Source organism: Oncorhynchus nerka, linkage group LG17 (genome assembly GCF_034236695.1).
Source record: "Oncorhynchus nerka isolate Pitt River linkage group LG17, Oner_Uvic_2.0, whole genome shotgun sequence".
Classification (NCBI taxonomy): Eukaryota; Metazoa; Chordata; class Actinopteri; order Salmoniformes; family Salmonidae; genus Oncorhynchus; species Oncorhynchus nerka.
Window position 1 is genome coordinate 33,081,041 of NC_088412.1, and position 21,213 is coordinate 33,102,253.

General features: G+C 45.6%; 1 protein-coding gene across 2 annotated transcripts in view; it reads left to right on the plus strand.

Annotated features, from left to right (window-relative positions):
* Window positions 1-21,213, plus strand: part of LOC115145105 (E3 ubiquitin-protein ligase SH3RF1-like) — a 55,850-nt gene that overhangs the window by 16,903 nt on the left and 17,734 nt on the right. For both annotated transcript variants that reach the window (XM_029686369.2, XM_029686370.2), the window contains exons 3-4: window positions 16,390-16,665; window positions 20,665-20,760. In XM_029686369.2, the coding sequence (XP_029542229.1) occupies window positions 16,390-16,665; window positions 20,665-20,760 (372 nt within the window). The remainder of the gene's footprint in view (window positions 1-16,389; window positions 16,666-20,664; window positions 20,761-21,213) is intronic.

The following is a 21,213-nucleotide window of genomic DNA, read 5'->3' on the forward strand; positions in this document are numbered from 1 at the left end:
TGATGTTTTTAATCAAAATAGTCCAACCTGCTTTTCTTTTGCAATCACTGATCTCTCAAGTCTGTCTATTAATTTTTTTTACCAGAACCATGCGTAATGCACATTCACTAATAATGACGAACTTCTTGTAGCAAGTATTGTAGAAACGTAACACCGGTCTCATTAACAATCTCTTAAGCACAAGCCCACGAGCTAGTGAGGAAGTAGGCAGGTAATCTTTATTTTTCAAGTTTAGCCAACTTGGATCTACTTGCTAGCTAACAAGGTAGAACAGTTTAATTGTTATGAACACACCCTTCTGTCTGTCTCCAGCTGTTTGAACAGCGTGCTAGCCTGTCCACTTTGTTCAGATGATGAAATCAAGTGGCCTGCCTTATTTCTCAGAATGGGAACGAGTTTCCTATTCCTTATGTAATTGTTTTATGCTTACTGCACATTTTATAAAACAGACTAGACAGCTAGTATAACAGTCTTTGGTTAAAATGCTACTCGCAATGCCGCGCCGGTCGAACTGAGCATTCATTTCCCAGAATCTATGTTAATTGATACACACGTTTTAGTATCGCTCTGCTCGCAATTTTGAATAGTTGAGACATGAAAAGGGTATCGTTAGAAAGGTTATGTTGTCCTCTATTACCGTAAAATAATCTCTCCATGTGTCCCTTTCTGTTGGACCAAACCTCAAATGCAAGTAGCGTGTTGAAACCGCTTGTCAGATTCATATGTGATCTCTCACCTTTGTTGACGTGAGTGGCAGAGGGAGGGGCTTGGTGTGTGTGTGTAAACCATAGAGGAAGAGGCGACGCGAGAGGTTTCAATTACGCTAAAAACAGTCCAAAATAACCCTGATGTGTTTCTATGGGCTTATTTTGGACCTAAACTTGTCGCCCGCCTTTGGGACAACGACTCCCATTGTTAGGGTGGAGATGTGTAATGACAAGATGCACATCTCTGGTGTAGATGGGAAGGTGCGCACTGCACAGAAGAGTGAAAGAGACGAGACCAAAAAGACACCCGCTCGTGTAAAATAAAATAAAATAAAGGATTCTTGCGATACAGGCATTTGGAATATCGAGCATAAACATGCATTCAAATGAATTGGATTATATCGCTCAGCCCTAGAAGGAAGGCAGCCACACATGCAGGCTTCCTCTACCCCTCTCCTTTCAGATCCCTTTCCTTGCAAGGGAAATCAGAGCCCTGTGTTTGTTTATCTGCAGTGTGCTGATAAAGTTTCCAGTTTGTGCTATGGGGCCCAGGGGCACAGTTAATCTGCATTTGTCTCCTGAGTGACATCCCTCTCCCCATCAGAGGGGCACGGGGGAGCCAGCCAGGCACTGAGACCAGGGGATGTGGTAGGGCTTGATGTACTTATGGATGATTATGTATATGGGCTATAACAAGGACTATAGGAATGGGATTACAGTACAGCCACCTCTCTCCCCTTTCTCTCTCTCTCTGTCTGTCAGTGGGTGGGTGGCCATAGAAACACTTCTCTTCTGAGGGTCAGGAATCAAAGCCCTTGGTGAGAAGCACAGAGCTTAAGAGCCTGGGGAACTGTGTGGGTATGGGAGATTGTTAGAAGTGGGTATAATGGTCAGTGTATATTGTCTGTTACTGAAGCGGTGATTGAGTGATAGAGAGGGCCCTATGAAGCTGCTGCTGGTGGGAGCTCTGGGTTTCAGGTTGATGTTGGCGAAGGGGGATGTGTAATTTAGAAGGCTACTCTCTTAACCTCTGACCTGTCTCCTTTCGGCGCCTTGTCACACACACACCCACTGCAGTATGTTTTAACTTTACCAGACCGTTCCTCTGCTGGTCCCACTGGAGAACTGACCCTTGGCCTGTCTGATACTTGTTACTGATGCCTTGTGTCTCCTAGAATAGATCGTATTTATTCACATCCAGTGCTCTGAGTATGGAGAGAGGGGATACCATTGGATACCGCTGTGAATGGAAACCAGTGGATCTCAGCTGCTCTTCATCAGCCAATTGTTGCATCATTTGATCACCTCCCACCAGTTTTCTCAGCGCATACCACTACAGTCGTATGATTCTTCGATACTGAATCTGTTTCCCACAGAGCCACGGAGATGAAACGTGTGTGTGTGTGTGTGTGTGTGTGTGGACATCCTGTATGAGGGCGACAGTGAAGGAGATATCAAGTGTTCTCACTCATGTGTGGGGCCTCTCCTGCTGACAGTGTGATTTTTAAAAATGATTGAAGTTAGTTTGAATAGAAAACAGGAGCGCTGTTGAGGACTGAGGGAAGGCTCTACTTGTTGGTTATTCTGTTTCACACACGCATGCTCTCTCCCGCTACCCGGACTAGAAACAATCTACCTGGGCACACCTAAGTGATGTCACACATCTTCCTCCGTGGCGGGCTGACCGACCTACTTTGGGAGCCCCGGAGACAAGGATGTCCATTTTTTTTTTAGTGCTGTTTGTTTATTTGGGTGACTCCCAAACTGATCCAGTGGATTTGAATGTCGTCATTGTGGTGCGCTCATGGCTGGTATAAAATCACACACGTCTCTCTGCTCTGTAACCATGCCGATGCGGTCAGTGCACAGTGGCGAACAGTGTTGAAGTCTGATGTCACATTCCAGGTGTATTGATATTGTGTGAGCTGGGCTCTGAGCTGCTGATAATAGCAGTCCCTCGTTAGCTCCTACTGTGTCTCACAGCCTGTCCTCTGGAGCCAGAAACACACAGCGCCTCCCTCCCATAAGCTCTTTCCTCTCTCCCAGTCCCTTCCCTTCTCACCACCAGGGCAGACCAGAACATAAGCCCCTGCCTGCCTGTTATTAGCCTGCCCTGACACCCTCAGTCTGATAAGCTGATGAAGTCCAGCTGCTATGCAGACGCTCTGGCCTCTGAGTTCTGTTTGTATGGGCTCTGTGAACAAACAAAACCATTTTGTTTTGCTTACGTAGCTGTGATTGGATGTGTTGCTTCAGGTGCAGAGACCCAGTCAAGGTCTTGGTAGACAGGACAGGGGTCAGGTCTAGTAAGGGGGTTGCATATGCTGGTGGAGTTCACAACGGTCTGACTCTAATGGGCTCGCTCAGGTCTGCCAAAATATGGGGGGGGGGGGGGAACGAGCGTAGAGCAGCCAGTCTGTTGTCCCTGGCTCTCTAGCTTCGTGGCTCGAGAGCTCCGCCAGCATTCATCTGAGGAGAATGAAATGCTAGCCGTTCGATCTAAGCTGTGGGTGTTTTGGGAGAACACTGCACACAACACACTCCCATACTGGATTACACACACAAACGTGCGCTTTCTAACAGAATGGTAAATGATGGACATAGCTGTGATGGTCTTTGAAAGGGGGAACGGATGCAGCATTTGTATACTGGTCCTTTGCCGCAACTGCTTTGTTTGTCCACTGTAGAGGTGTCCAAATACCAGCCAATGCAAACAACCGTTTAGCTGTCCGCTGTTTCCTTTCTGTCCCCAAAGGCTGATGCACACAGGTCTGAGGCCCGAAAGGCCAAGCTCGGGCCTAAAGGCCAGTGGTCTGAAACTGGCAGGACCAACCCACAACCTAAAGTCTTAACACTGGCCATTGGTCAAGGCCCATCAGGGCCCAATCACAGCCCATGTAATCAGTAAATTGACTGTGTACTTTCAACTCTGTTCGTGTGTTCCTCTTGTCTAAACGCTGCTAATTCAGGTCCTGCGGTGCTGCTGTCTGCTTAGCAGATGATCCAGTCCTCTTTTTTTAAACAATTAATCCTCCCAGTGCCACTACCTCTGCCAAGGCCAAATCAGTCCAGACTGACTCAGCAGGACAGGAACAGCTGGCTCTGCCTCAGTCTAACTGATTGACTTGACTGGAACAAAAGCCTACCGACAACCACGCTGCACCCGCTTCCTTCTAGGAGCTGAGCGGTAGTGGAGAGTTCTGAAGAGGCTCTTAGTATTCAGCTCACACCGAGCGGCACTAGATACACCGGTAACTATGACATTTCGTAAAGTAATCTCTTTGAATTTAGTCCCAATCCCACTTTATTTATTCTAAAGCCTCTGTCAGAGCTCCTTCTCGATTAGGAGATTGAAGATTCCTATGTTCTCTCTTGCATTTTCCCCTGAATAGGCAGAAAAGTCATGGATAGAAACATGAGATTTTAACGCTGACTTCCCTCTGAACTCTGTGGTTCCAGAGTGGCCCAAAGGCTGACATCTGTGGGAGAAATGGTGAAAGAGAGGGAGGCTGAGCAGAAAACAAGCCCTTCAGAGAGGGGAGATGTGAACTTGAGAGAGGAGTTAATGTGCGGATGTTGAGCCTCTCGGGGCCACTCTTAAAGCCTGCTCCTCTACTCACCAAACATAAAATCCCAGCCTCTCCTTCAGCCTAGAGCTGCACGACTCAGCCCGTTTAACATGCCTCAGCCAGAGCAAGATGGACTGGGAGAAGAGGAGAGGAAAATAGACAGATAAGTGGAGGAGTTTTTTGATTCATTGCTTTTAGTGACTTCATGGTCTTTGTGTGGCCAAACTGGCCCAGTGGAAGATCCCTGGTGAATTACTGGAAGAACTTGTAAGTGTACTGCTCTTGCTCGCATCACTGCAGGCAGGGATATAAAGTGAACAGATTTCTGTTTGCTTGTCCTTCTGGCTCCCCCAGCTGTTTCTGCTACATTATATTAGTCCTGGCCAACAAGCCTGCTGGGGCCCCGTCTCAACGTGTTGCTGTGTGTTTCTGGCTCCCCCAGCTGTTTCTGCTACATTATATTAGTCCTGGCCAACAAGCCTGCTGGGGCCCCGTCTCAACGTGTTGCTGTGTGTTTCTGGCTCCCCCAGCTGTTTCTGCTACATTGTATTAGTCCTGGCCAACAAGCCTGCTGGGGCCCCGTCTCAACGTGTTGCTGTGTGTTTCTGGCTCCCCCAGCTGTTTCTGCTACATTATATTAGTCCTGGCCAACAAGCCTGCTGGGGCCCCGTCTCAACGTGTTGCTGTGTGTTTCTGGCTCCTGTTGGAGTGGAGGTTCTGTCAGAAGCATCACCATCACACTGACACTCCGATCTCAGTGTCTCTTCTCGCCCCCCCCCAAATCTTCCTGTACTCCTGCTCTTCTGTCTTTTGATCATGCTTCCTCCCTCCCCCTCTTTCCCCTCAGTGTAATGTGAGTGGGCTCTTTCCTATGAGAGAGTCTTTAAGCCCACTCAGTGTATGAACTGGCACAGAGATAGAGGGTTCTGTTCTCAGGTCTCCTGCTTTAGCCAGACAGACCATGTGATTTCCCCCAGCCACCCAGAACCAGTCTCCACTGCTGGAATGGGGCCAACCAGCCAGGTAAAGGCTAGACACGCACATGCACTCACACGGTCCATGCACACGCGTGCTCATGTAAGATGGCAACCTCACTACAACGCATCGAACCAACCAACACACACAGCCGCTCACAGCTTTATCAAAACCGTATGGTCTCCCATAAACCCAGACCCCCTTCCTGGCAAACGGGTTTCTTTTTGATGACTAATCTGTAGCTTACTACTAAATGCTCCTGCCTCAGCAACGTCTTAGTTGTACTTGTGTTGAATGTTTTTAATAGATTTTTTTAATCCCCCTCTCTTAAAGTGAATTCTGAATGTAGCCTAGTCCCTGGTTTAGACCTACACATGGCTGCCTCATGGGCCCTCGCTTTGTCCAGACTCCAGGAGAGGCTGTTTTTGATCAAAGCCAAGGACTGCAATTCCCAGGAGCCCCCACACTGCAGCCCAGTGACTAGGCCGTAAAGGGAAAATTGGTTTGGGTCAACGAGTGGCTACTCCTGAGGTGTGTGTGTTATAACTGACACTCGGGATGGGATGCAATGGCTCTTTGTATGTGCATTAGTCTGGATGAGAAAGACCTTTAGTGACCTGACCTAGGAATGAGGCTTGGGCGGTCTCCAGGGTTTTACGGTATTACTGGTGTAGCACACAAGGGTGTTGGAAAAACGCAAGGAAAGCCCATTGGGCCTCTATTACCAGAATACCCCCAAATTACGCAAGTAATAGTGAACTCGCATAGATGCTGTTAGCTGAATGCTAACTAACAAAAATGAACATATACTAATTGCAAAGATCAACAACTCCAGCTAATAGAGTTATACAGGCATAGCAAGTAGCTACAGAATGTCATTTTTCAGTGAGTGTGGACATTTTACAAGCGGAAGTGTGAAATTGTTCAGTTGCACAAAGTTGTGATTCATGCTTTTCTGATGGAAGAGCTGCATGTGTACACTGAGGGGAGAGGAGGAGGAGGAGGAGGAAGAAGAGGGGGGAAAAAACGCTAGTGGGAAGCACAGGGGAAAAAATAACTAATCCAGAGCTCTTTGGCTTCTCAAACACGGCAGAAAGCCGGTATAAGATATCTGTTGGCTAACATTTAATAGTAAATGGCATAGAAGTATGACTTCATCACCTCATGTGCACAACAGAGACTCGTGGACTCACCAGCTCCCGCTTTCTCCCGTTGTGCTATTTACAAACACTGGCTTAACTGTTCTGGGGAACTACGGTAAGCTTCATAATGTGAAGAACGCAATCTGCTTCATATCTTAACATTGCACAAGTTGGCTGAATATATTAACATAAAAAGTACTACAAATATTCCAATTTTTTGAAAAACCTATTAGGGATAGCAGGAGGAACCGGAAGATCGTTAGTGCCAGTACACCGAGCCAGTAGTACACCGAGCCAGTAGTACACCGAGCCAGTAGTACACCGAGCCAGTAGTAGAGTTGAGGACTAGTAAGATGTTCATGTGTGAGCCAGACCTCCATCTGTTCACTCCTCTATGGTGTGTTACTGTAGCTTTTACCCGTCTAGAGAAAGTGATAGTCCATTAACTTCAGCACTGCCCTACGCCCCTCCCCCGGCCCCACCAGCCCCCCCAGGAACTGCATACCCCTCTGACTTTGAATGACTCTCTTTCATAAGATTCACTACATTGTAAAGAGGCCCATAAATAGCCCTCAAAAAGACTTGCTGAGACGAGTTGCCATAGAAACCAGTGGTTGGAAGTTAGTCTTTGTCTTGGTTCCATGCAGGAGTGCGTGCAGGGGCAGTAGGAGCAGTAACGCTAGCTAGCTGCTCTTTGGCTCAATGAACAGACCTGTTTGAGGTCATCTGAGAGCGCTGGAGGTAGACTCTGATCTGTCTGGCTTCCTGAGGTAACCTTTACAGGACTCGGATAACCTTTTAGAGGACTCAGACAGGGCTAGTAAGTCTATTTATGGCTAAATTATGGCTAAATAGATTTACTATCCCTCTATCAGAGTCGACCCACTCCTCTTTTCTCCTGATCGGTGCTGTCTCCGTGTCCGGACTGATCTGCTCATTCTTACCTCCGGTTAGGGACATCAAACGTTCAACCTGCCCTATGGAGCATCCAGTCTAGAGTGCCTGGTTAGATTGTGCTTGGGAGCAATTAAAAAAAAAAAAAGCCTAAATGGTTAAACTAGTGAGATCTGATTATTGAACAAATCTTTGCTTTATTTCCTATCCTAAATTAAGGTATTTAATTGTTTTGCCATATCTAATTAATGTATATTACTCTGCTTTCCATGATGTGTACAGTATGTGCTACTACATTACACAAGCTGGTGTTTTGACCACATTGAATTGGGGGGAATTAAACATCGTTTTTACCTCCGATTGGGTGATGTTAGTATAAAAGTTTAGTCAACAAGATGACACGATCATTTGCTTAAACAGAGCAATATCTTTATTTTGGTACTGTTGATTTTGTCATACACGCTGGAGGTTGCAGGACTTAGAATGCAACTGTCATTTTCTTTCTCAAATGGCACCGATAATTAGGGGGGAGGGATCTCTCTAAAAGTTGCTGGCCACACCAATACGCTGACTTGACAGTCAAACTACCACTTAAATAACAGTGACAACCAATCGTTGTCACTAGGGATCTGTCCACAGGAGCCCAAACCACTCCAAATGTAGCATGCATCTGTCAGAAAATCTATTCAAAAGTCCCAAATCGCCAGTTCACAAATGTCTTACTCATTACTTTCTTTCTACTTTCTGAAAATATCACATTTTGTGACCACTGTGTCTTCTCCTTCAGTGTGGAACTAAGCATGTCATTGGTCTACAAGTAATTTTGCAGTGTGGAACAGACAGCTGTGTGTTATGTGCTAGGCTATGGTCAGTTGGTCTACATGTCAATCAACCTGTCTGCCAATCACGGGAATTTGGAATGTTCTGATGCCGGGCATCCTGGTGGTTGGCGGAGTGGCGTGGAACCCAGCCTTTGTTCTCTCTCTCTTAGGGCTTCATTAGTAACATAGTCAAACAATAAACCGTCAATTCGCAAGCTCAGGCCTCTGTCTGTTGTTCATTTATGATCTAGTCAGGTCATTACAGTAACATAGTCAAACTGCGCTAACCAACGAGAGGAAGGCCTATTCCTGATCGGGCACATCTGGTTGTCACCTTCAGCATTTGAATGTTTTGAAGTGTCCTGCGCAATATTAGTCTTTATTAGTTGAGTGATAACCAATGTAATTTGCTAGGTCATAATTTTTTCTTCAAATGCGCTGTTGAAAATGATGTTTTACTGGTTTAAAAGTAGCCTAAGCTTCTTTCAACTCTCATCTGGCTACATGCTGATCAGGGCTTGCGCACGCAACTCAATGTTAGGAAGGTGTTCCTAATGTTTGGTATACTCTGTGTATATTCATTGGCTATGTCATATACTACTTGACAAAGTAATATAAATTAAACACTTCTAAATGCAGATGGCTGTCTTCTACAAATTGTCCACTATCCAGTGATGCACACATTATTTCCAGATTCCGTGTGGTTTTTGAGCTGTGCTAGTATTAACAGGACGTGCAACCTCCATGTCACCCTCTCGCGCAATTGATTTCAATGTGATAATCGATAGGAGTGATTGACACGTGTTGCATTTCTCTTTCTGTTTTGGTGACCCACGTATCAAAATGCAATATTCCAAAATGTTGCTGACTGTGTTCTGCAGGTTGTCTTCTAACCAGAGACGTGGAGGACCCCCCCCCGTAAATCTTTGAGCGATTTTACAGTGTTTTCAGAAAGTATTCACACCGCTTGACTTTTTACACGTTTTGCTGTTACAGCCTGAATTTAAAATGGATTACATTTAGATGCGGTGACACTGGCCTACTAACAATAACCCATAATGTCAAAGTGGAATTTGTTGTTTTTAGACTTTTTATTTATTTTTATAATTAAAAATTAAAATCGGGGATGTCTTGAGTCAATAAGTATTCAACCCCTTTGTTATGGCAAGCCTAAATATGTTCAGGAGAAAAACATTTCTTAAGTCACAAGTTGCATGGACCCAGTCTGCAATAATAGTGTTTAACAATGTTTTTAATGACTACTATCTATGTACCCCACACATACAATTATCTTTAATGTCCCTCAGTTGAGCAGTGAATTTCAAAGGACAAGGGAGTTTTTTTTTTTAGGATAAAAAGAAACGGAATAGAGCTAAGCACAGGCAAAGTCCTAGAGGAAAACCTGATTTCAGTCTGCTTTCTGACACACTGGGAGACATTCACTTTTCAGCAGGACAATAACTTCAAACACAAGGAAAAATCTATATTGACTTAAATAGGCTTGAAAATCTATGGCAAGATTTGAAAATGGCTGTCTAGCAATGAGCCACAACGAGCTTGAAGATTATAATTTTTTAAAGAATAATGTGCAAATACTATACAGTCCAGGTGTTAGAGACTTACACAGAAAGACCACTGTAATAGTTGCTAGAGGTGCTTCTACAAAGTATTGATTTAGGAGTGTGAATACTTAGGTAAATGAGATCTGTATTTCCTTTTCAATAAATGTGCAAACATTTCTAAAACCAAGTGTTATTTCATTATGGGGTATTGTGGGTGTGTGAAGGTGACACAACAAAATGTGGAACAAGGGAAGGGGTATGAATACTTTCTAAAGGCACTGTCTCAAACATTATTTTACCATAATCAAAATCAATTTTTGGCATATAGTGTACTATATTTGCAGGTTAGCGTTTTTTGTCATGGTGTGATTCATTTATTGAAATAGCAGACATCACAACTGGTTTGCCCTGCCTACTCTGACTAGCTCAAATGAACCCCCAATTGAAATATTCATTAGGTCCTAAACTATGGATTTCACATGACTGTGAATACAGATACAGTGCATTATGAACGTTTTCAGACATTTTGGTACGGGCAGCCACTATGTTCTTGGGGACCTTCAGTGCTGCAGACATTTATTTGGTACCCTTCCCCAGATCTGTCGACACAATCCTGTTTTAGAGCTCTACAGACAATTCATTCAACCTCATGGCTTGGTTTTTGCTCTGACATGCATGGACCCTGTCAACTGTGGGACCTTATATAGACAGGTGTCTGCCTTTCCAAATCATGTCCGATCAATTGAATTTACCACAGGTGGACTCTCAAGGATGATTAATGGAAACAGGATGCTCCTGAGCTCAAGTCGCATTGCGAAGGGTCTGAATACTTAAGTAAAGGTGTGTGTGTGTGTATATATATATATATATATATATTTTTTTTTTTTAAATAAATTTGCAAATATTCAAACCTGTTTTTGCTTTGTCGTTATGGGGTAATGTGTTTAGGTTGATTTAGAAGAGTTTATTTAATCCATTTTAGAATAAGGCTGTAACCTAACAAAGTTTTGAAGTCAAGGGGTCTGACTACTTTCCCAAATGCACTGTATGCATCTGTTGGTCACAAATACTTAATATTATTATTTGTTTTTAATGTAGGAGTGTGGATTAGAAAACCAGTCTATCTATTGTAACCACAATTTTCCTCGCACGACACATCTCCCTCGCATAGTGTTGATCAGGCTGTTGATTGTGGCCTGTGGAATGTTGTCCCACTCTTCAATGGCTGTGCGAAGTTGCTAGATATTGGCACAAACTGGAACACATTGCCATACATGTCGATCCAGAGCATCCCAAACATGCTTAATGGGTGAAATGTCTGAGCATGCAGGCCATGGAAGAACTGGGGCATTTTGAGCTTACAGGAATTGTGTATAGATCGTTGCGACATAGGGCTGTGCATTATCAATTTGAAACATGAGGTGATGGAGGAGGATGAATGGTACAACAATGAGCTTTAGGATCCCGTCACGGTATCTGTGCATTTAAATTGCCATTGATAAAATACAATTGTGTTCGTTGTCCATAGATTATGCCTCCCCATACTACAACCTCACCACCACCATGGGGCACTCTGTTCACAACGTTCACATCAACAAACTGCTCACCCACACCAAGCCATGTCTGCCATCTAATCTGTACAATTGAACCGGTATTCATCTGTGAAGAGGACACTTCTCCATCGTGCCACTGGCCGTCGAAGGTGAGCATTTGTCCACTGAAGTCAGTTACAACGCCGAACTGCAGTCAGGCCAAGACCTTTGGTGAAGATGATGAGCATGCAGATGAGCTTCCCTGAGATGGTTTCTGACCGTCTGTGCAGAAATCATTTGGTTGTGCAAACTCAGTTTCATCAGCTGTCCTGGTGGCTGGTCTCAGACAATCCCGCAGGTGTAGAAGCCGGATGTGGAGGTCCTGGGCTGGTGTGGTTACACATGGTCTGCAGTTGTGTTGGATATACTGCCAAAGTCTTTAAAACGACGTAGGAGGTGGCTTATGGTAGAGAAATTAACATTAAATTCTCTGGAAACCGCTTTGGTAGACATTGCTGCAGTCAGCATGCCAATTGCACGCTCCCTCATCTTGAGAAGTGGCGTTGTGTGATCTTTTAGTGTGATCTTTTATTGTCCACCAGCACAAGGTGCACCTGTGTAATGATCATTCTGTTTAATCAGCTTTTTCATATGCTACACCTGTCAGGGGGATTATCTTGGCAAAGGAGAGATGCTCACTAACAGGGATATGAACAAACATTTTAGAGAAGCATTTTGTGCATATGAGAAATTCCTGAGATCTTTTAGCTCATGAGACATGGGAACAACACTTTACATGTTGCGTTTATATTTTTGCTCAATGTTGTTAATTATTTCCTCGACCTTAGTCCTTTCCCTGCTTATGATCCACAATCAGAAGCCCCCCCCCCACCCACCCCAAGATTGGATTGTATGTACAGAGAGGGATCAGAGAGAGAAGGCAGGGAACAGGGAAGGCTGCGCTCTCCCAGTGGTCATAAACGAGACCATTAGGAAGCAATTTAAAGTAATGGCACATTAATGAAAACAAGATGGCTACTGCCCGTAGAATTCCACACTTCCACATTGTGTCACTCCCTTCCTGTGTGCTTTCTCAACTCTAGGGGAGACTCATCAGTAAACAATGACATGTTAAATGAAGACCGAATTCCATGTGCTGGTTGGAGAAAGATACTGTTTTGTCCAGGAATGTCTGGGATCTTTCTGGCTTGGGGGAGGGGGGGGGCTGACAAAGACCGAGCCCAGGGGCGAAAGACAGGAGGTTTGGCTGGAAGAAGAACCGCTCTACAGTCCTCAATCCTCCCAAACTGGGGACTGGAGTTTTCTTTGGCCAAGGTTTTTTGTTGTCTATGATCAGCGTAGACCTCACTTCCCTAAAGGCACCTGTAGTCAAAGGACTGTGTGTCCGATGGCCATCGATGGCAGTTCCAAACAGTATTCTTACTGTTACTTGGTAGAGTAGCTGTGTGATGAGCAGCAGACATTCTCTTCATAATCTACTACAGTCAATCTAAATCATGGCAGGTATACAGCCTATGATTGCTCAGTTAAAATGGCAGATTGTTTTTCTAGTGCTGCTGTCGTCATTGGTGGCTAGGGTTAGTCTAGTCCACAGGCGATGACCTAAGCTTACCCCTGTCTGTCTTTCTGCGTGTGTCTGTATGCATATAGTGTTTTGTGTAGTTGTCTGTTTGCTCGCTGGTGGTTGACATCTGGCTGTGCTTTGGAGCAGAACAGTGTTGTAATGATTCGATGCCGTGGAAGTGAATAGTATTACAGCCAAATCCACGTAGCACTCCACTCAGGTCTAATTGCATTATCTCTGATGACGGTAGGATTACACACACCATCTGATGCCAGACAATATTGCCTTACACCAGGGTTCCCCAACTGGCGGCTCGCGGGTGACTTCTATACTCCCCCCCAGGTTTTGAGCAAAAAAAAAGTAACTCTACTGCCAATGTTTGTCTATGGTGTTTGCATGGCGGTGTGCTCGAATTTATATACCTGTCAGCAACTGGTGTGGCTGAAATCCACTAATTTGAACAGGTGTTCACATGCTTTTATGTGTGTGTGTATATATATATGTATATATATATATGTGTGATCGTATACAAATGTAAGCAAGGTTTGAAATTGTTTTAGTCAAATATGATATCTGTTTGGACTTATTGTGGTCAATTTGCAGTTATTTGTAATTATGTTTCGGTCCCCTGACCATCTGCTCAAGAAAAAATCTTCCCGCGGCTGAATCTATTGATGATCCCTGCACTCACACGCAGCCTGATACTGCTGTTCTTACACAAACACATTTTCTGCAAATTAGAGAGTGCATAGTTGTGGATGGAAATAGTGTGTTTGTGTAGTCAGCCTCTGTCATGCATGATGTGGAAGTATGTGTACTTGTTGTTCAACTGCAGTCCTCACACCACATCACACTCAGTAGGCCTGTGATGGTGTACTGTCATATCATGTGCTTAAATCTAGAACCAAGGCAGAAATGACTAGTTGTGGCCTGTAGTCAGATTCTCATTAGAGGTGCAATGGTGAGATAAAGCTCCCTGCTCGGCTCTGCTCTGTCTGATACAGAGTTATGCTGATGAATGATGACTTCCATTAAACATTTCATTCGGAGCAGCTGTTAATGTGGGCTGGAGCAAGAGAGGGGGAGAGGTCGAGGAGGGAGGGAGGGAGGGAGGAAGGAAGGAAGGGACTAGAGCAAAAGTTTACCCTCTTCCCTTGGCTGTATTTAAAGCCTTAGTATCTATTGATCTCCATCTCATTGCTCTCCCTGGAAAGGGAGCCCCTGCCACATCAACACACCGGTATCAAGGCTTTATCTGTGGGAGCGGAGAGGCTGAGGAGCAGGGAAGATGTTCCCTGACGCAGTCTGTTCTGTCTGCCTCTCTCCGGATGGGGGTGAAAAGCCAATCGAGATTGTACCATTTGTGTGGGTGTGGGGGATGCTCTCCCTCTTTTATAAACAAGAGGTCATTGGCATCAACTGGTACATTGTGAAACCCAGTCGTACAGTGACTAACACACTCATGGCGGGAGGGCTGGCGGCCAGTTGTTTGGACTGGACTGAAGCCTGGATTAGACTCCTTCATGTTGGTCCAGTTCAGACACATTCGCATAGTTTCCATGGTTGCAAAACGGAAACGACCCCCCCACCATCCTTTTTCCATCTCATTCATGCAGACCAACTCTTCCATTCAGAAGCCCCCCCTCCCTCTCTTCAACCCCACGACCCCTACTCTACACTATCTCTCAAACTGGGATGGAACAGGGAAATGTACATCTGCTGACGGCTCCTCTTGTGTGAGGCAAGTAGCTGGGGTATCGAGTTGAGGGAGAGAGAGAGTCTGTGTGGAAAGCACTACTGGACTGCAGAGCACTGGGTTTGTGTGGAGCGTAAAGTCAATACTCCATACACTGACTGTAGTTGTTGTGTACTGACCATTGTTGAGTCTAAAGGGCCCTACACACCCTATGCAAACAGAGCGTCGTATACGGTCCGTTCCAACATTTTAGCCACACAAAGGTACGCAGAAAGCGCCGCTCAGTCACTGCGTTTTGCGTACGGTGTGTAGCGATCTTACGGGTGGATAACGAACAGCCACGTCATGAAAATGAGGCGACCTGAATGTGCCAACAGTCTGAATGTACACACTTTTATATCCGTTTGTCCTTCTTTTTTTTGGTCCCTTTCTCCTCTCCCTCTTCTGCATAACATGCCGTGTTATTTTTAAACAAGTAGCAGCGCTTTTAACGTTAATGTGCATTTACATCTGGGGGGGCTGCCTGGCCCCTTCTTCTCTCTCCCCCAGACCCTCCCACCCCCCTTAGCCCTGACCACCTTGTGCAGCGTGTGATTGGCTGTGAGGTCCTGGCAAGACGGAGCCCAGGTCTAAGCAGGGCTGTGTGATTGTGCGCGGGTGGGTTAATGTCTCCCTGGCTCAGCATCACAGCTCTGTGTTCTGTACTCTCGTTCTCGTCTCAGCCGCGAAACACTTCATTAGCCTTTAACGAGACCACAGCGCCTGCCTGCGCCAAACTCTACTTTCACCTCTCTCGCACTCTCTCTCTCTCCCAGACACTCCCTCTCTCTCCCCCGGACCCCCTTTCTATCACCCATTTTCTCTTTCCCTATTTCTCTTTACCTTTGACTATCTTTCTCCCGTTTTCTCTTTAATGCCTAGTTTCTTTCCTGTCAGTGTTTGGATCCAGGCACTGTTGGTAGTGATTGTGATTCTGAGCACTTCTAAAGGCCTCTAACAGAGTACAGGGAGGGATAGGAAGGGGGTAGAGGATTTTTGGATGGGTGCCCTCCTCTTGGACAGCCATCCTGAATGGGGCTCATTGATCCCCCTGGTACCCCCTCTGTGTTCTCACCCCTGAATGGTCCTTTCAGGGCTCCGGACTAGCAGGTCGAGACCACCAAGCCTTCCTGTGTAAGAGAACTGGGCCAGGCCCAGGGCGTTTAGACTGCTGCATCACCCCCCCGGCCAGCCACAGACACCCAAGCTCATCACAGTCTCACTCTGATCCTGTACTACAACCGACTTTTTCACTTAAAGGGGCCCTAACAAGACACATTCAGTGTCGCGCGCACACACACACACACTCCGACAGATGCAGGTTTTGTTTACTCCTGGTTTTGGGAATGCAGTTTTCTTGTCTCTTTTATTGCTTCTTTCTTTCTGCTCCCATAGCAAGTAGGCCTTCCTTTGGTTTCCATAGTAACTGGTGTCTGTTTTGGGCCGAGCTTCTTTTAGGTACATCGTTTTGAGTCTCTCTTTCGGTTAGAGAGAAACAGAGAGGTGAATGCCGGTGAGAGTGGTGACTGAGGCCTTCCCTGACTTGGAGGAAGCCAATGATTCAGCTGAGGGAGGGATGATAGACCGCAACACCCTCACTCACCACTAGCCTATCTGAAAGTGTTCCTCTGTCAGGGTGGTTTATTCCTGATTCCCTCGTGTGTGTGTGTGTGTGTGTGTGTGTGTGTGTGTGTGTGTGTGTGTGACCCATCACTACTACCCCTCACTGTGTTCTTGTCCCAAGTGGCTCTGGTCTTCAGTTACATTTTTCAAAACCCAGAGAGGTGTATGTGCTTCTGAGTGGTGCTCCATCAGTCCTGATATTTTGGGTCTAGCCTGAACTCTCTTTCTCTCTCTCCCTCTACAGGGTGTACCCCAGCTGCCCTGTGCCAAGGCCCTGTACAACTACGATGGCAAGGAACCTGGGGACCTCAAGTTCAGTAAGGGTGATGTCATCATCCTGCGACGTCAGGTGGATGAGAATTGGTACCACGGAGAGATTGGCGGAGTCCACGGTTTCTTCCCCACCAACTTTGTCCAGATCATCAAGCCACTGCCGCAGCCCCCGCCACAGTGCAAGGCCCTCTATGACTTTGAGCTCAAAGACAAGGAGGCAGACAAGGATTGCCTGCCCTTTACTAAGGTGAGTTATAGACAACTGTACTAGTGTTGCACGGTATACCTGCATCGCAGTACCAAAGCGTAATAATACTTATGATCCCAACATTTTAGAATACTGTAGTACCGTTTTCATATAATACTATTAACTTTTTCGGCCCTACCAATCTAAAGAACCCCACTGGCGCCTGTTGTAAAATGTTTCTAAAGTCAGTTTAAGTTCAGTAACTAGTCTCTTGTATGCACCGGTCCAATGTCCAGTTCACTTTCATGCGCATATCACATGTGGCAGATGTGATCAGCCAGCCACATCCCCTACCAGCCCTCATCCACCTGCTTCTCTCAGCATCCTCTACCAGCCCTCACCCACCTGCTTCTCAGCATCCCCTACCAGCCCTCACCCACCTGCTTCTCTCAGCATCCCCTACCAGCCCTCATCCACCTGCTTCTCTCAGCATCCTCTACCAGCCCTCACCCACCTGCCACATCCCCTACCAGCCCTCATCCACCTGCTTCTCTCAGCATCCCCTACCAGCCCTCATCCACCTGCTTCTCTCAGCATCCCCTACCAGCCCTCATCCACCTGCTTCTCTCAGCATCCCCTACCAGCCCTCATCCACCTGCTTCTCTCAGCATCCTCTACCAGCCCTCACCCACCTGCTTCTCTCAGCATCCCCTACCAGCCCTCATCCACCTGCTTCTCTCAGCATCCCCTACCAGCCCTCATCCACCTGCTTCTCTCAGCATCCCCTACCAGCCCTCATCCACCTGCTTCTCTCAGCATCCTCTACCAGCCCTCATCCACCTGCTTCTCTCAGCATCCCCTACCAGCCCTCATCCACCTGCTTCTCTCAGCATCCCCTACCAGCCCTCATCCACCTGCTTCTCTCAGCATCCTCTACTAGCCCTCATCCACCTGCTTCTCTCAGCATCCTCTACCAGCCCTCATCCACCTGCTTCTCTCAGCATCCTCTACTAGCCCTCATCCACCTGCTTCTCTCAGCATCCTCTACCAGCCCTCATCCACCTGCTTCTCTCAGCATCCTCTACTAGCCCTCATCCACCTGCTTCTCTCAGCATCCTCTACCAGCCCTCACCCACCTGCTTCTCTCAGCATCCCCTACCAGCCCTCATCCACCTGCTTCTCTCAGCATCCTCTACCAGCCCTCATCCACCTGCTTCTCTCAGCATCCCCTACCAGCCCTCATCCACCTGCTTCTCTCAGCATCCTCTACCAGCCCTCATCCACCTGCTTCTCTCAGCATCCTCTACTAGCCCTCATCCACCTGCTTCTCTCAGCATCCTCTACCAGCCCTCATCCACCTGCTTCTCTCAGCATCCTCTACTAGCCCTCATCCACCTGCTTCTCTCAGCATCCTCTACCAGCCCTCATCCACCTGCTTCTCTCAGCATCCTCTACTAGCCCTCATCCACCTGCTTCTCTCAGCATCCTCTACCAGCCCTCATCCACCTGCTTCTCTCCGTCTGCCCTCCCTGCACATCTATTCCTCCATCAGTTTTGTAAATATAATATAGCCTTGATGGAGACCCTGATCAGTCTTCTGTTACATTCGATACATTGGAGCAGAGCACAGAGCGAGCAAAGTTGATACATTGTATATCATTTCATCCCTGATATAACAAGAGCACAGGCCAGTCTAGGCTTTGCAAGTTCGCTGCCATGCAGCAGTGCCAGAGAAGAAAACAGCTCTGCAACAGCATGGTTAACGACATAGAAAATGTAAAATGGTATGAAAGAAATGTAGACTCGTATAACCGGAGCTAACGTTTTATTTTCTTCCTGCTCACATTTGATATAATTTCACAAACCATGTCGCGAGATGTTTTTAAACCAATCCCGGACAGCTAATTATTGGTTTGATAACACACAATTTTCAGTCATGTTACCTAGCTAGCGAACAACCTGGTAACCTCACAGTAGATGTAGGCTAATTTGATTGACAAAGGAAGAAAGGAAAAGGGTCTGCTAGTCACAAGATGTTTATTCAAAGGTAGGATTCATATAGGCCTAACTATACTGAAAATCTATCTTTTTCTGGTGCACCTTACATTCTGTTTGGTGCCTAACATTTTTTTAAAGTTGGGAGTCGTGTGTGTGTGTGTTTCAGTGTGCTTATGAGTGGTGTGTGTGTGTTTCAGTGTGCTTATGAGTGGTGTGTGTGTGTTTCAGTGTGCTTATGAGTGGTGTGTGTGTGTTTCAGTGTGCTTATGAGTGGTTCTGTGTGTGTGTGTGTGTGTGTGTGTGTGTGTGTGTGTGTGTGTGTGTGTGTGTGTGTTTCAGTGTGCTTATGAGTGGTGTGTGTGTTTCAGTGTGCTTATGAGTGGTGTGTGTGTTTTTCAGTGTGCTTATGAGTGGTGTGTGTGTGTGTGTGAACTGAAGAGTAGGTTTCATGCTGTGTTTTCTCCTTACTGACACAATGACATGCAGAAGGTTATGCATGTATATTCCTTCCTCCAATTCCTCCAGCGAATCACAGGTAGACCTTTGCATATATGAGAAATTACCCATTCTATGTTATACATTGAACAGTGTGACGTTAAATTCAGTATGTGTTGTATTGGGTAGAAGTGTGAACATCAGTCAGATTGGTTGTGTAGCACATGAGCGAGCATAACCCCCCCAATTACTACTTGGTATCGTGATACTTGGCCTGGTATCGTTTGTAAAATGTGGGTATCGTGATACTTGGCCTGGTATTGTTTGTAAAATGTGGGTATCGTGACGACACTAGACTTTACAGACGTACCACATAGGACATAGTAGCAAGAGTTTTAATTACAACCTATACTGTTTATTTTCTAAGCTGTCATTTTCCTGTTTTTGGAGCATCTAACAGCTCAGCAACTGTTGATTGTAAAAGCTCTGTGGCTTAACCCTGACCACACTCTGAGTGCGTTCGTGGCGGTCTTTGTGGACGTGTCCTGCTAAGCTTATGCAATACATTTCCCCTCCTAGTGTAGAGGACCAGTTATCCACGCTCACACTGCACCTGCGCTACCATTGCTAAGCGAGTTGGAACAAATTATTTTCCAATCGTTTCGTTCTGAACAGAACCATTTTTTTTCTTCATTCCACTGTTCTAACCAGAAAAATAAAGTTCTGAACCGGTTCAAAACCCCCCAAAAAGTACCGGTTTATATTGTTCCTTTTTTAAACCTCAAATACATGGGGCGTGAGATACAACCGCCATTTTTCAGGTGGGGAGAGGGTGGAGCTGGAGTCTTGACCTGAAGCGCTGGGCATCTTATGACAACGTGTTATCTGAATTAGATTACATTATAGTATCCTTAACTAGCATTGAAACAGTTAAGTTCTTCTCTAATTAAAAATGTCTCTCCCTAATTTCTGAATCACAGTTGTAACATTGTCAGCATTCTACAGTAACCTATGCAGTGGCAGGTAGCCTACACATGCACTGACAGGCAGACACTGGAACATGTGTCTGAGTGACAGAGTGAGGGCTTTGCATAGACGCTACAAACTGTCACATGAATAGAGCTTTGATGTGATTTTTGTGGGACTGGGAAAAAAAAATGGCCAGAACGTAAAAGAACGGCATTAACCGGTTCCCATATGTTTAAAATAACGGTTCTGTTTCAGAACAGTATAAATGTAAAATAATTGTTATTTTAACATATCCCTGAACCGGTTTCAACCCCTGTTGCTAAATTACTTCATTCCTGGATCTATTCAAATATAGCCAATGGGTCATTACTTTCTATCTTTGACTTTTATAAGCTGTCTGCTGTTTTTTATGTCTTATGAGCAAAATCTGTAACAAAGGAAAGTGCTTGGCTTGTTCCTTTCTAAACAGGATCCAGTTTATTGCTCTTATAATGCAGTCTAGCCTTAATGTGGGCACTTCCTTTCAGTTTTTAATAAAACATGGTCTCTCTCTCTCTCTCTCTCTCTCTCTTCATAAAGGATCTAAAACTCTGCTGGTTAGCAGCATCTTTAATGACAGTCTGCCCGGTAACAAACTCTGTATATTTTCTCTTCTAGGATGATATTCTGACTGTGATTCGCCGAGTGGATGAAAACTGGGCAGAGGGAATGCTGGGGGATAAAATAGGAATCTTCCCCATATCATATGTCGAGGTAAGCGAAATGTTCCTCCAGGTGTTAACCGGAGTGTCCCTGATATGTCCAGGGGACAATTTTACCTCAGGAAGAGGTTGGAAAATGCTGAGTGTGTTAGTGCTATCATTTTTGCTTTATTAGACATCTTGCAAAATGTGCACATTTAGTGCTCTCTCTGCTCTCCCCTGTTGCTTCGCCCCTGAAAACGGTCAAAATATATTTCACCAAAGTACTAAACATGCCAGTAGATTTACTGCTGATTGGGCATCCTGAGGTAATTCACAGTCCTACTAAAGCCTCACTGATCACTGCTGTTTTAGTAGAGAACTGTCTGCTGGGATGATGAACCTTACCTGTGTAATAGACCTGAAACATAACTGGAGAATGTAGAAGTAACATGCAGAAGTAACCAGTGGCACTATGAGAACCTTTTAGAACATCATTTCTCTCTTAATGGAGGAGCATGGTAGA